This window comes from Bos javanicus, chromosome 13 (assembly GCF_032452875.1).
Source record: "Bos javanicus breed banteng chromosome 13, ARS-OSU_banteng_1.0, whole genome shotgun sequence".
NCBI classification, from domain to species: Eukaryota; Metazoa; Chordata; class Mammalia; order Artiodactyla; family Bovidae; genus Bos; species Bos javanicus.
In genome coordinates, this window is record NC_083880.1 from 33,090,988 (window position 1) to 33,107,842 (window position 16,855).

General features: G+C 40.6%; 1 protein-coding gene across 4 annotated transcripts in view; it reads right to left on the reverse strand.

Moving 5' to 3' along the window:
* The window catches only part of NSUN6 (NOP2/Sun RNA methyltransferase 6), an 88,077-nt gene that overhangs the window by 19,120 nt on the left and 52,102 nt on the right, over positions 1-16,855 (reverse strand). For all 4 annotated transcript variants that reach the window (XM_061436176.1, XM_061436179.1, XM_061436177.1 and 1 more), the window contains one exon: positions 13,479-13,623. In XM_061436176.1, the coding sequence (XP_061292160.1) occupies positions 13,479-13,623 (145 nt within the window). The remainder of the gene's footprint in view (positions 1-13,478; positions 13,624-16,855) is intronic.

Sequence of the window (16,855 nt, forward strand, 5' to 3'; positions counted from 1 at the left end):
TTCTAGGCTCAGTCTGTGAGGCCACCATTAGACAAGTGTTAGTCACTCAGTTGTGTCTGACTCTTTGCGAACTCATGGACTGTAGTCCACCAGGCTCCTCTGCCCATGGGGTTTTCCAGGCAAGAATACTGGAGTGGGCAGCCATTCCCTTCTCCAGGGGACCTTCTTGATCCAGGGATGGAACCTGGGTCTCCTACATTGGCAGGTGGATTCTTTATCATCTGAGCCACCTGAAAGCAAAATGTGTAAAAGTCGCTCAGTTGTGTCTGACTCATTGCAACCCCATGGACTGTAGCTGGTTAGGCTTCTCTGTCCATGGGATTTTCCAGGCAAGAACACTGGAGTGGGTTGCCATTTCCTTCTCCCCTTCAGACAAAGATACCATGAAAAGAGACAATTACAGGCCAGTATCACTGATGAATACTGACGCAAAAATCCTCAACAAAATATTAGCAAATCAAATCCAGCAACACAGTAAAAGGACCATACACCATGATCAAGTGGGATTTATCCCAGGGAAATAAGGATTTGTCAATATCCACAGATCAGTCAGTGTGATATATATAACATTAAAAAAATTAAAGAATAAAACCATGTGATCATCTCTATAGATACAGAAAAAGCTTTCAACAAAATTCAACATTCATTTATGAGAAAAACTCTCCAGAATGTGGGCACAGAGGGAACATATCTCAACATGAGAACGATCATATATGACAAACCCACAACAAACATCATACTCAATGGTGAAAAACTGAAAGCATTTCCACTAAGATCAGGAACAAAACAAAGATGTCCACCCTGGCCACTATTATTCAACATAGTTTTGGAAGTCCTAGCCATTGCAAGCAGAGAGGAAAAAGAAATACAAAGCATCCAACTTGGAAAAGAAGTATGACTGACACTGCAGATGACATGATACTATACGTACAAAATTCTAAAGATCCCACCAGAAAGCTACTAGAGCTCATCAATGAATTCAGTAAAGCTGCAGGATACCAAAGTAATACACCGAAATCTCTTGCATTCTTGGACTTCCTTTGTGGCACAGTGGATAAGAAGCCGCCTGCCAATGCAGGGGACATGGGTTTGATCCCATGTGGGTCTGGGAAGACTCCACACGCTACAGAGCAACCAAGCCCGTCTGCCACAACTACTGAAGGCTCCATGCTCTCGGGCCAGCGAGCTGCAACTCCTCGAGTCTGCACACTGCAACTACTGAAGCCCGCACGCCTAGAGCCTGTGCTCCACGAGAAGGGAAGCCAGCACAGTGAGTCGCCCGTGCACTGCAGCGGAGAGTAGCCCTGCTCTCGGCAATTACATAGAGCCCACGTGCAGCAACGAAGACCCAGTGCAGCCAAAAATGAATAAATACAGCAGCGTGGACGTCTCACACACACACACAAAAGAAATCTCTTGCGTTCTTATACACTAACAATGAAAGATCAGAAATAGACATTAAGGACACAATCCCATTCACCAGCACATCAAAAAGAGTAAAATACCTAGGAATATATCTACCTAATGAAGCAGAAGACCTGTACTCAGAAACTATAAGATACTGATGAACAAAATCAGAGATGACCTAAACAAATGAAAACATATACCATGTTCTTGGATTGGAAGAATCAATACTGTGAAAATGACTATACTACCCAAAGCAACCCCCAGACTTAATGCAATTCCTATCAAATTACCAATGACATTTTTCACAGAACTAGAACAAAAAATTTTACAATCTGTATAAAAACAAAAAAGACCCTGAATAGCCAAAGCAATCTTCAGAAAGAAAAACAGCAGGAAGGCCCTGGCTTCAGACTATACTACAAAGCTATAGTCATCAAAACAGTATGATACTGGAACAAAAACCTGAAATATAAATCAATGGAACAAGACAGAAAGTCTGGAGCTAAACCCACATACCTATGGTCACCTAATCTGTAACAAAAGAGGTAAGAGTATACAATGAAGAAAAGACAGCCCCTTCAATTAGTGGTGCTGGGAAAACTAGCCACTTACATGTAAAAGAATGAAGTTAGAACACTTCCCTAATATCAGACACAAAAATAAACTCAAAATGGATTCAAGACCTTAATGTAAGGCCAGGCACTATAAAACTCGTAGAGAAAACATAGGCAGAACACTCTTTGACATAAATTGCAGCAATATCTTTTTCAATCCACCTTCTAGAGTAATGAAAATAAAAACAAAAATAAACAAGTGGGACCTAAATAAACTTAAAAGCTTTTGCATACCAAAAGAAACCATAAAAAAAACACAGCCCTCATAATGGGAGACAATATTTGCAAACGAAGCAACTGACAAGGGATTAATTGCCAAACTATACAAACAGCTCCTGTAGCTCAATATTTAAAAAAAAAAAACAATCCAACTAAAATATGAGCAGAAGACCTAAAAAGACATTTCTCCAAAGAAGACATACAATGGCCAAAAAGATGGTCAACATGGCTCACTCATTATTAGAGAAACACAAATCAAAAATGCAGTGAGGTTGTCACTTCAAACCAGTCTGAATACCCATCATAAAAAAAAAATCTACAAACAATAAATGCTGGAGAAGGCATGGAAAAAAGGGACACCCTGTTCCCTGTTGGTAGGAATGTAAATTGGTATAGCCAATACTGAGAACAGTATGGAGGTTCCTTAAAAGACTAAAAATAGAACCACCATATGACCCAGCAATCCCACTCATCGGCATATATCCACAGAAAACCATAATTCCAAAAGGTATATGCACCACCTCGATGTTCATCACAGCACTCTTTACAATAGATAAGACATGGAAGCAACCTAAATGTTCATCAACAGAGGAATGGATAAAGATGTGGTACCTATATGCAATGGAATATTACTCAGCCATAAAAAAGAACAAAATTATGCCATTTACATGAATGGGCCTAGAGATTGTCATACTGAATGAAGTAACAAGTTAGACCCAGAAAGACAAATATGATATTGCTTATACGTGGGATCTAAAAAAAAAAAGAGTACTAATGAACTTAGTTACAAAACACAAGTAGTGTTACAGAAGTGAAAAAAAACAAACTCAAAGTTACTAGGGGATAAGGTAGGAGGGATAAATTGGGAGAGTGGTATTGACATATACATACTACTATTTATATCACTAACTAACAAGGTGCTATTGTGCAGCGCAGGGAAGTCAATACTCTGTAATGCCCTATATGGGAAAAAAAAATCTTTAAAAAGGTTGGGTACATGCATTTGTATAACTGAACCACTCTGCTGTACACCTAAAACTAATGCAACCTTGGAAAGGAACTGTGTGTGTGCTATGCCTAGTCGCTCAGTGGTAGCCGACTCTTTGCAATCCCATGGACTGTAGCCCTCCAGGCTCCTCTGTTCATGGGAACTCTCTAGGCAAAAATACTGGAGTGGGTTGCTATGCCCTCCTCCAGGCATGGGTCTTCCTGACTCAGGAGTCAAACCCAGGTTTTCCACACTGCAGGCAGATTTTTTACCATCTGAGCCAACAGAGAAGCCCAAGAATACTAGAGTGGGTGCCTATCCCTTCTCCAGGGGATCTTTCTGATCCAGGAATCAAATCAGGATCTCCTGAATTGCAGGCAGATTCTTTACCAGCTGAGCTACCATGGAAGTCCTCCCATAAAAGTTTTTTTTTTTTTTTAACTTATTTGCTCTCTGCCCTATTAACACAGAAAACTCCTGAGGCAGATGCAATCATCAGGAATTTAAGATCATAATCTAGAATAGAAAGTAATGAGAAACAACTTCTCCATTCAGCCAAGTAGCTGGTTAAGCTGACTGATTTACATGTAAAAAAGTTAAAGACGTCATTATTATTGAATAAACTGATACAGCACAAGCCAAGGTTTAATCAAGCGAGACTTAGCACCCTCAATGTCAGAAGCCACACTTCATCAAAGCTAGGACCTGAAATTAATTCTAGTCGTTCTAAGGGCTGATATTTTCTTAGGAAATCTTACTCCAGACAGCCCCAGAAAGAGAGGGTACCTTTCAGGTTCTAGTCAAACATACCAGTTCTACAATTCCTCGGTCTCCTCACTACTGTAGCCATGAACAAGGCTGTGCTCTAGAACGAGTCTACATATCCCCAAATCCGATCTCCCACGGGTTTCCCTTTGCATTCACTTACATAACTTTCTCCACTCCAACTTCTCATCTGTTTAGTGTTACTGGAGAAAGTCATGAAATCAAATGGGTCTGCTTATGCTCCCTAACTGTAAGATATTACTGCTAACTGATTTTACACTAAGTTAGCTGATTTCCTACAGCACCCACTGCAATGTTTCAAGTCACATCCCAAGAGAACCTTGTGCTTTTCTCTGACTGCAAAGCTATTAGACACAAGCTCTTATCAATTTAACTTTTCTCTATCTACAACCATCCTTGCTTTCTTATCAATTGCCTCCAAAGAAATCTTTTCAAGGTAAGCATTTTTTAAATTTATTTTAAAATTTAAAAAATTTTAACAACTTATTGACCAAAGACTTATTAATACATCTTTTGTTACCTGAATGTTATTGACCAGAAACTTAACAAATTGCTGGCCACAGGCATTAGTTTCTACAAAAATTCCCTGGTCAATAATGTGTTAATACACACTGATAAAATCCTCTCGAAAGATATGCCAATTTACACTACCAATAGCATGAGTGTAATTATGTTATAGACCTTTTATTTTCCCCCATTATATGGTCACACTGTCCTTGTTGCCTTTCTACTGGAAGTTACCTTTTTCTCACTGGTTTGTTTAGAAGAGCTCTTTGTACATCCAGGATATTAATCTCACCTTTCTTAAATATTTTACAAATATTCCCCACAATTTGCCATCTGCCATAGGTTTTTAAACATACATCAGTTCAGTTCAGTCGCTCAGTCATGTCTAACTCTTTGCGACCCCATGAATCACAGCACGCCAGGCCTCCCTGTCCATCACCAACTCCCGGAGTTCACTCAGACTCACATCCAACGAGTCAGTGATGCCATCCAGCCATCTCACCCTCTGTCGTCCCCTTCTCCTCCTGCCCCCAATCCCTCCCAGCATCAGAGTCTTTTCCAATGAGTCAACTCTTCACATGAGGTGGCCAAAGTACTGGACTTTCAGCTTTAGCATCATTCCTTCCAAAGAAATCCCAGGGCTGATCTCCTTCAGAATGGACTGATTGGATCTCCTTGCAGTCCAAGGGACTCTCAAGAGTCTTCTCCAACACCACAGTTCAAAAGCATCAATTCTTCGGCACTCAGCCTTCTTCACAGTCCAACTCTCACATCCATACATGACCACAGGAAATGTTAGGTATTAAATTTCTCTTTTTCTTTGCTGAGTTCTATGTTTGCTTTCATGCTTCAAAATCCTCCCCCTTATGAAATCAAATAAATGTTCATCTATATCTGCTTCTTGTTACCATCCCAGCCTAATTCCTGACAGTAAGCTTTAATCCATGTCGAAGTTACTTTTGTGTATAATCCTTTCCCCACACTGCAAAAAAAAATCATCTAAGAACTATTTATTGACAAATTTACTTTTCCCTCTAGGTTTGAAATGCTAATTTTATCATATGCTAAATTTATATAGATATTTGAACCTATTTCAAGTTCTGCTCCAAATACGCTCGTAATTAAGCTCTATTTTCCTGAGCTCCAAGTTAACCCATTTCTACTCTGCTGTGTGATGCTGAGGTGGGAAATCTGAACTACGATACTTCTTTGCCTGTTGATTTCAAGATTCACCAACAGGAGTCAGAGAAGCAATGAAGGTGGATAGAGGGTGGACAATAAGAGGGGTGGAGGACAGGAGACGATCCTTCCCAAAGGCTTGTTGTTTCTGTCTAAACAACCCCAGGCACAGCCCTTTGCCTCAGCAGCTACAGTTTCCAGCTTTTTCCCTGAAGTATCACAAAGTGGATAGAGCCCCCTGCCTCAAGCGGCAAGTTCCAGCTACCTGAGATCACCTGCTCTCAATCCTGAGTAGCAGCTAGGAACACCCCTTTCCTTGGAGTTTTGAATCCTGGCTCCAGGGAGCCTCTCCCCTAAACTTTGTGGAGAATCCAGAAATAAACCCGTGCACTTACAGTCAATGAACCTATGGCAAAGAAGGCTAAAATATACAGAGGAAGAAAAATAAAGTTTTCAATAAGTGACTTTGGGAAAACTGGACAACAACATGCAAAAGAATGAAGTTAGAACATTTTCTCACGCTGTATATTTTTTTAAAAACTCAAAGTGGATAAAAGTCCTAAATGTATGATCAGAAACCACAAAACTCCTCTTAGAGAACATAGGTAGTACACTCTTACAGAAAGCTTAGCAATTTTGTTTCACCTCAGCCAAGAAAAACAAAAGCAAAAGTAAACCAATGGGACCTAATCAAACCTAAAAGCTACTGGCACAGAAAAAACCACCAACAAAACGAAAAGACAACCCACTGGAGTAAACGAGCTGTCTCATAAGGGTTAAAATGCAAAGTACACAATGAACTCATAAAACTCAGTATCAAAAAACCAAAAGCCACTCAATTAAAAAATTGAGCAGAGGACTTCCCTGGTGATCTGATGGTTAAGAACCCACCTGCCCATGCAAGGGACACAGATTTGAACCTTGATCCAGGACGATCCCACATGCTGCAGAGCAACTAAGCCCATGCACCACAACCACGAGCCAGGGCTCTAGAGCCCATGAGCCACAACTACTGAAGCCCACAAACCCTAGACTCTGTGCTCTACAACCAGAGAAGCCACCACAATGAGAAGCCCGCATGCCACAACTAAGAGCAGCCCCCATTCACCCCAACTGAAAAAGCCCGCATGCAGTAATGAAGACCCAGCGTGGCCAAAAACAAATAAATAAATCTTTTTCTTTTAAATGAGCAGAGAACCTGAACAGGCATGTTTCCAACGACAAACAGATGGCCAACAGACACATGAAGAGATGCTCAACATCACAAATCATCAGGCAAACGCAAATAAAAACTACAATGAGATACCACCCCACATCTATCAGAATGCATGTATGCTCAGCTGCCTCAGTCATGTCCAACTCTTTGCAACCCCATAGACTGTAGCCCACCACACTCCTCTGTCCATGGGATTCTCCAGGCAAGAATACTGGAGTATTCTTCACTGGAGTGAGTTGCCATTCCTTTCTCCAGGGGATCTTCCCGACCCAGGGACTGAACTTAAGTCTCCAATATTGCAGGTGGATTCTTTACTACTGAGCCACCAGGGAAGAATGGCTATAGTTAAAAAGACAAGTAACAAATGTTGGCAAGGATGTGGAGAAAAGGGAACCCTCCTACACTGTTGGTGGGAATGTAAACTCATGCAACCATGATGGGAAACAGTATAAAGGTTCCTAAAAAAAAAATTAAAAACAGAACCACTACTAATGAAAAGAACAAAGAAGCAGAAGACCAAAAAGGAAAGAGAACACTTTCAACATTATAGACCAACTAGACCTACCAGATAGATTTTCCCATAGAAAACTCTATGTAACAGTAGAATACATACTCCTCTCCAATGCACAGGGATCATTTTCTAGGACAAACCATAGGCAAGGCCATACTACAAAGCTCAACAAATTTAACAAAGGTTAAACTCATACAATATTTGTTCTCCCACTGAAACAAAATGAAAATAAAAGTTATCAACAGAATGAAATTTAGGAAATTCCAAGGACGTGAAAATTTTAAAACATGCTCCTAAATAACCATAGGTCAAAGAAATGACAGGTATATATCATAAAATGCTCTGATGTGAATGAAAACACAACATACTAAATCTTACAGGAAGTGGTGAAATAATGTTCAGAGGGACAATTATAACTATAAATACCTACATCAAAAAATCTCAAACCAACAACTCAGTCCTTCCATTCTTAAGACACTGAAAAAAGATGAGCAAAGTAAAAATAAAGCAGAAAAAAAAGAAAACAATAAAAATCAGAGTGGAAATTAATGTAACAGAGAAAAGAAAAATGAGAGATTCAACAAAACTGAAAGCTGGCTCTTTGAAAAACATCAACAATATTGACAAAACTTTAGCTAGACGGAAAGAAAGATTCAAAATACTAAAATTGGTAATTAAAGGGGGACACTGCTCCTGGTCTTAAAGAAGTAAAACTGATTCTAAAGGAATAGTATAAACTGTACTGTTGCTGTTTAATTGCTCAGTTGTGTCTGACTCTTTGTGGCCCCATGGACTGCAGCCTACCAGTTTCCTCTTGTCTATGGAATTTTAGAATACTGGAGTGGGTTGCCATTTCCTTCTCCAATAAACTATATAAATAACTTAAATGCGCAAATTACTAAAAAGATACACAAACTACTGAAACTGACACAAGAAAGAGAAAATGTGAATAAACCTATAATAAGCAGAGACTCAAACATTTTTTTAAATCCCACAAAGAAAAGCCCAGGCCCAGACGACTTCACTGATGAATCCACCGAACTTAAATAATACCAAGTCTTCAAAAATTCTTTCAAAAACGTAAGAGAAAAGCATAATTTCCAACTCATTCTATGAGACCAGAGACACCAAAACCTGACAAAGATATCCCAAGAAAGAAAACCACAGACCAGTATCTCTTACAAACATGGACACAAATATTCTCAATGAAATACAAGCAAACTCAATCCAACAATATATGAAAAAGATTATACACTATGCCCAAGTGGGATGTGTCTCAGGAATGAAAGGTTGATTCAAAAATCTGAAAAGTAATCGAATAAAGGTAAAAAACCACATGATCATCTGAGTAAGATACAGAAAAAGCATCTGACAAAATCCAACACCATTTCATGATTTAAAATATCCAACAAACCAGAAATAGTAGTAAATTTCTCAACCTGATAAAGGCTATCTATGAGAAACCTACAGTTTTAAGCCACCTGAAAAAAGACTAATCAGGAACCAGATATGGAGGATCCCTGTCACCACTTCTACTCAGCATTGTACTAAGGTTCTAGAAAGAGCAATGAGGCAATGAAATGGAACAAAAGGCATCCAGATTAGCAAAGAAGAAACTGCAGATGAACTAACTTGAAAGACTCATAATTCCCAATTTCAAAATTTCCATCATGGGCTTTCCTGGCGGTTTAGTGGTTAAGAATCCACCTGTAATGCAGGGGACATGGGTTCGACTCCTGGACCAGGAAGATTCCACATGCCAGGGGCCAACTAACTCCATGCACCACATCTAATGAGCCAACGCCCATCCTCTGCCACCATCAGGAGAATTACTGCATTGCAATGAAGAGCAGCCCTCGCTCTCTTTCTAGAGAAAAGATGACACAAACAGATGCAAAGATATACCATGTTCTCCAATTGGAAGATCAATATTGTCAAAATGACTATACTACTCAAAGCAATATGTAGATTTAATGCAAATTACCAATGGTATTTTCTACAGAACTAGAGAAAAAAATCTTAAAATTTGTATGGAAACACAAAAGGCCCCAAACAGCCAAAGCAATCTTGAGAAAGAAAAACAGAGCTGGAGGAATCAGGCTCCCTGACTTCAGACTATACTACAAAGATATAGTGATCAGAATAGTACGGTACTAGCATTTAACAAAGAAATACAGATCAATGGAACAGGCAGAAAGCCAAGAAATAAAGCTATGTAACTATGGGCAATTAATCTACAGCAAAGGAAGAAAGTCTTTACAATGGAGAAAGGGCAGCCTCTTCCATAAATAGCGCTGATAAAATGGGACAGCTACATGTAAAAAAATGAAATTAAAGAACATTCTTTAACATCATACACAAAAATAAACTCAGAATGGATTAAAGACCTAAATGTTAGACCGGATAATATAAAACTCTTAGAGAAAAACATAGGCAGAACACTATCTGATATAAATCACAGCAATATCTTTTTCAATCCATCTCCTAGAATAATGAAAACAAAAAGAAAGCAAACAAATGGGACCTGGTTAAACGCAGAAGATTCTGTAGAGCAAAGCAAACCATAAACAAAAGGCAACCCAAAGAATGGGAGAAAATGTTTGCAAACCATGTGACCAACAAGGGATTAATCTCCAAAATTTACAAACAGGCCATATGACTCAATGTCTGAAAAAAAAAAAAAACTTAATCAAAAAATGGGAAAAAAAACTCTAAAAAAACATTTATCCAAGGAGACACACAGATGGCCAAGAGGCACAGGAAAAGATACTCAATATAACTAATTATTAGAGAAATGCAAATCAAAACTACAATAAGATATCACCTCATACCAGTCAGAGTGGCCATCATCAATAAACGGCCAACAATAAATGGTGGAGAGGGTGTGGAGGAAGAGGAACCTTCCTACACTGTTGGTGGGAATGTACTGGTACAGCCACTATGGAGAACAGTATGGAGGTTCCTTAAAAAACTAAAAACAGAGCTACCATATAATCCAGCAACCCTACTTCTGGGCCTATAACCAGAGAAAAACATGGTTCAAAGGATACATGCACCCAATGTTCAGCACCATTACAACAGCAAATACATGGAACCAATCTAAATGTCCAGTGACTGATGAATGGATAAAGAAGATGTGGTGTACATATACAATGGAGTATTTACTCAGCCATTAAAAAGAACTAAATAATGCCATTTGTGGTAACATGAATGGACCTGGAGATTATCATGCTAAATGAACTCAAATCAGACAAAGATAAATATCCTATGACATTACTTATATGCAGAATCCAAAACAACGATACGAATGAACTCATTTACAAAACAGAAACAGACTCACAAACTTAGAGAACAAATTTATGATTGCTAAAGGGAAAGGGTGTGGAGGAGGGATCGACTGGGAGTTTGGGACTGACATACACACAATGCTATATTCAAATTAGATAACGAACAAGGGCCTACTGTACAGCACAAGGAGCTCTGCTCAATACTCTGTAATAACCTAAACTGGAGAAGAACAGATACATGTATACATATATCTGATGCTGAGGCTGAACTCCAATACTTTGGCCACCTGATGTGAAGAACTGATTCATTTGAAAAGACCCTGATGCTGGGAAAGATTGAAGGCAGGAGGAGAAGGGGATGACAGAGGGTGAGACGGCTGGATGGCATCACCAACTCAATGGACATGAGTTTGAGTGAACTCCAGGAGCTGGTGATGGACAGGGAGGCCTGGCGTGCTGCAGTCCACAGGGTCGCAAGGAGTTGAACACAACTGAGCAACTGAACTGAACTGATATATACAACAACCACTTTGCTGTACACCTGAAACAAACACGTTGTTAATCACCTATACTCCAATATAAAATAAAAATTTTTAAGTCACATGAATCAAGCAAGAATATACAATGGAGAAAAGACAGTCTCTTCAATAAGAGGTGCTTGGAAAACTGGACAGCTACAGGGCTTCCCTGTGGCTCAGAGGTTAAATCGTCTTCCTGGAATGCAGGAAACCCGGGTTCGATCCCCGGGTCGGGAAGATCCCCTGGAGAAGGAAATGGCACCCCACTCCAGTATTCTTGCCTGGAGAATCCCATGGAGGGAGGAGCCTGGTAGGCTACAGTCCATGGGGTCGCAAAGAGTCGGACACGACTGAGCAACTTCACTTTCACATTTCACATGTTAAAGTATAAAACCAGAACACTTTCTAACACCAGACACAAAAACAAACTCAAAATGGAGTAAAGACGTAAAATAAGACCCACGACCTATAATAAGATATGACACTATAAAGCTCTTAGAGGAAAACAGGAGGAACATTCTTCGACATAAATGGCATCAAGATCCTCTCTGACCCACCTTCTAGGGTAACTGAAATAAAAATAAACAAATGGGACCAAAACTTAAAAGCCCCTGCACAGAAAAGGAAACCATAAACAGGACACAAAGACAACCCTCAGACTGTGCGAAAATAATTGCAAATGAAACAAGAGACAAAGGATTAATCTCCAAAACATAGAAGCAGTTCATGAAGCTCGATATCAAAATAACAAACAACTCAATCGAAAAATGGGTGGAAGGCCAAAACAGGTATTTCTCCAAAGACTTATAGATGGTCAACAAACACATAAAAAGAAGCTCAAAAAAAAAAAAGATGCTCAACATCCCTCCTTATTAAAGAAATGCAAATCAAACTACAAGGAGTTATCGCCACACACCAGTCAGAATGGCTATCATCAAACAATCTACAAATAATAACTACTGGAGAGGGTGTGGATAAAAGGGAACCCTCTTTTACTGTTGGTGGGACTGTAAACTGATATAACCACCAGAGAGAACAGTACGAAGGTTCTGTAAAAACTCAAAATAGAACTACCATGTGACCCAGCAATCCCACTACTGGGCACAACCCTGAGAAAACCGAAATTCAAAAAGACACACGTGCCCCAACATTCACTGCAGCCCTATTTACAGTAGCCAGGACATGGAAGCAACCTAGATGTCTACAGACAGATGAACACACGAAGGAGATGTGATACATGTATCAATGGAATATTACTCAGGCAGAAAAAGTGGCCAAACTGGGTCAGGTGCAGTGATGTGGATGAACCCAGAGTCTGTCACACAGAGTGAAGTAAATGAGAAAAACAAATATCATACATTAACACATATATATGGAAACTAGATAAATGGTACTGATGACCTATCTGCAGGAGAGGAAGAGACAGATGTAGAGAACACACTTGTGCACACAGCAGGGAAGGAGAGAATGGAACAAATCGAGAAAGCAGTGCTGACATATACACACTACCATGCGTAAAACAGACAGCGAGCGGCAGTTTCTGCATAACACTGGGAGCCCGGCGCTCTGTAGTGACCTAGAGGGGTGGGATGCAGGTGGGAGGGAGGCTCAGGAGGGAGGGGATACGTGTATACGTACAGCTGATTCACAGTGTTGTACAGCAGAAACACCAAATTGTAAAGCAATTATCCTCCAGTTAAAAAACTGCTTTTTATAAATCACATGAATTGAACAGCATCTAATCAACAAACATTCCAGGAAAACAATGCCCATAATTGATTAAAATACGCAAGTTCCTTGAGTAATTTATGAAATAAAGTCTAAATAGAAACAAAGACAGAGAAATAGAGTGATTTAACCAATGCAATATTTTATTCCAGAACAAGAATCATTGCAGTTTTTCCTTTCTAGTTCTATATATCACCAATTCCTCAAGAAAAATGAAGCGTGAAGAATCATAAAACTGAAAGGCTTATATAGAATCTCAACTTCCTGAGCTGTAATACGAAACTAAAACAGGCTAAGAACGAAGAGTTTGACCAAGTCTTGGAGGTTTGATTCTGTATTTAAAACTGGATATTCAAAGATGAGATGAAAAGCAAAAAAGACATCTACTATGCCAAAATATCTTAGACCCACGACAGAGTTTCAAGGCCCTATGGATATTTAGGGGCTGGCACAAAGGCAGCAAAATCTGACTGTAAATGCCAATTACAGAAACCTTTCAAAGATAAAATTTAACTCACCGTCTGTGTCCTTAACCATATCAAGTTTAAGGGCCTTTGTTCCATCGAAGCAAAATGCCCGGATGGAATTCAATCCTAACAATAATGCATTCTGCTTTATTTTTTCTACTTTTTTGGATATTTTATCCAGTGCTATCACTTCTCCCTAAAAAAAAAAAGAAAAGAAACATAAAAAAGTGCAAATACAAAGGAATCATGAAAATTATCAAAAAAAAAATCTCATGAATAATTATACTCTTCCCCACTCTGTTTCCCCCAGTTCTAAAGGTGAATTCATCATTCAAATGTACACTAACTTTACATCAACTACCTATTAAGCATTTCCTTTTAAAGAACACAATCTTGCCAGATAATTTTCTTATAATGCCCATCTACTTTTACTCCACAGAACTCAAAACTGAACAGCAGTGTTAGCAATCTTCTCCCAGGTGGTGCTAGTGGTAAAGAACCTGCCTGCCAATGCAGGAGATAGATGTAGGAGACATGGGTTCAATCCCTGGGTCTGGATGATCCCCTGGAGGAGAGCATGGCAGCCCACTACAGTGTTCTTGCCTGAGGAGCCTGGCGGGCTACAGCCCATGGGGTCACAGACTCAGACACAAATGAAGCGACTTATCACGCAAAGAAACTTTAAAATATCCATTTGAGATAAATATTAAAATATCACCAATTTGATATGCCCTGCTCACCTCTGGAAGAGCATGTTTTTCTGAGACATTTGCCTTCTAGAACTCTGAGAATCAAACGAATGTTACTTGTAAAATCCAGCCTTTATCCCAGTACTTTCTGAGCTATGTACATGTAACAAAAATTCATGTGAATTCTGACAACTAAAGACAGAAAAATATAATCCTGTATCACAGCAAAATGTTCTGAACTATAAAAAATAGTTCAAAAATAATTTTACATGGAAACACTTTAAGTCAAAATCAACAGGGACTTCCCTGGCAGTCCAGTGGTTAAGACTTCATGTTCCAAGGAGGCGGTGGGGGGGGGGGGGGGGCGCAGGTTTGATCCCCAGCTGGGGAGCTAAGATCACACATGCAGCGGCGCAGCCAAAAAAAGAAAACATGAAAAAACAGAAATAATACTGCAAAAATTCAATACTTTAAAAATGGTCCATATAAAAAAAAATCTTTTAAAAAAGTCATTAAAGAGAAGAGGCTACAGTTTTCTGAACAGGCTGTGATATTCATAGTCAAAGCTATGGTTTTTCCAGAAGTCATGTATGTGATGAGTTGGACCATAAAGAAGGCTGAGCACTGAAGAATTGAAGCTTTTGAACTGTGGTGTTGGAGAAGACTCTCGAGAGTCCCTTGGACTGCAAGGAGATCCAACCAGTCCATCCTAAAGGAAACCGGTCCTGAATATTCATTGGAAGGACTGATGCTGAAGCTCCAATACTTTGGCCACCTGATGCCAAGAACTGGCTCATTTGAAAAGACCCTGATGCTGGGAAAGATTGAAGGCGGGAGAAGGGGACGAAAGAGGATGAGATGGCTGGATGGCATCACTGACTCGATGGACATGAGTTTGAGCAAGCTCCGGGAGTTGGTGATGGACAGGGAAGCCTGGCGTGCTGCGGTCCATGAGGTCGCAAAGAGTCGGATGTGACTGAGCAACTGAACTGAACTGTGATATTCACATGGTATTTTAAAATACTCTGTGAAATGGTTCTGCAGAGATAGTGACACACACTGTTCATTGTATTTTGCTTTTTTTCCCTTCTTGTGTGACATATGCACTGACTGCATAGACTATACAGTACTGAAGATTTGCTGATCATGTTCCTGGAGGTGACACCAGGTTGAGCAGTCAGCACAGTTCCAATTAATACTGTGATGGACAGGAAAACCATTTCAAGCAAGTAGAACTGGAAAAGTAGGCAAAAACTACCAGAATAAGGTTCCAGTGTAACTACAATGAAGGAGAAAGTATGCTGGCTGAAGGCTGCTTTTACAGAAGTACGAGCCAGGAGGCTACACTTACACAGAGTCTGATTAACTACATTAAAACAAATCAACAATAACAACAAATTAAAAGCAGTAATGAAATCTGGGATTCAATTCTGACTCAGTTATTTCTATTCAGGTTCCAGGGGTGCTGGCCCACGGGGACATTGCCTAAACAGCCCCAATTTTTTAAGTCTTCACATATTCTCATCCTCTGCTGTTGACCTTTCAACACTCGGCTGGTCCCAGCTGGTCTCAGCCACGTGGTTTCCACTGGCCAATAGGATGACAGCAAAGGTAATGTAGGCAGAGATGCGAAAAGCACTCCAGCAGCATCCTTGTTCTGCATTGTCCTCTGCCACTGCTGATCATCACTACTACCCTCTGCTGGGCGAACACCCTGGCCCCACAGGAAGCTGAGACACGCAGGGACCAGAAGCAAGACACTCCAGTGGCCTCAGCTGAGCCAATGCCATCCAACCCAAGTGGGTGAGCCCATCAAGGTCATCAGAACCTCTGGCTAACCCATCACTGACCCAGTGCTAGAGCCAGGCAGGCTGGGATCAACTGAATCACACAGACTCCAGAATGGACTCAGGAGTAAGCCGTAAGCCACCCAGGCTGTGTGGCTGCTTTTAAACAAAGCTGATGCTAAAGCCAAAGGCCACCTGATATGAAGAGCCAATTCACTGGAAAAGACCCTGATGCTGGGAAAGACTGAACGCAGGAGGAGAAGGGAACAACAGAGGATGCGATGTCTGGATGGCATCACTAACTGAATTTGAGCAAACTTCAGGAGATAGTGATGGACAGGGAAGCCTGGTGTGCTGCAATCCATGGGGTCGCAAAGAGCTGGACACGACTGAGCAACTGAACAACATGGCTGATTTTTCCCTGCCAAATGCACTCCTCGCAGAATCCTCCCAATCCAGCAGCTCCGTTTCTCTAGGTTCTCTGGCCAAAAACCTAAGGAGTCACCCTCAGTTACTCTCTCATTTCACAACCCACGTCCAACCCACCAACAACTCCTAACAGCTCCAGCTTGAAAATATAGCCAGAACCTGCCCAACTTCTCACCCGCTCTGTGATGTCCCCTGACCTACTGTCTCCTAAGTGGTCTCTCTGCATCTATTCCGCCCTCTTACAGCTGAGGCCTTGGCCAATGTAAGAAGCAATCTCCCATCTCTGGAGCAGGTGTGAAGTCCCCTCAGACCCTGGCAAAGCTCCTCCACCAAAATGCCTCGGGCCTGACCCCATTTCTCTGATTCTCTCCCTCGTCACTTAGTCCACACAGCAAAACTACTTCAGGTTCCCCCTAAAAGTCAAGACAGCCTCCAGCCTCAGCACATTCACCCTTATGATTTCCTCTCACTGGAACATCCTTCCCACCTGTAAATCTTCCCCAAATACCACCTTCCCAGGGGG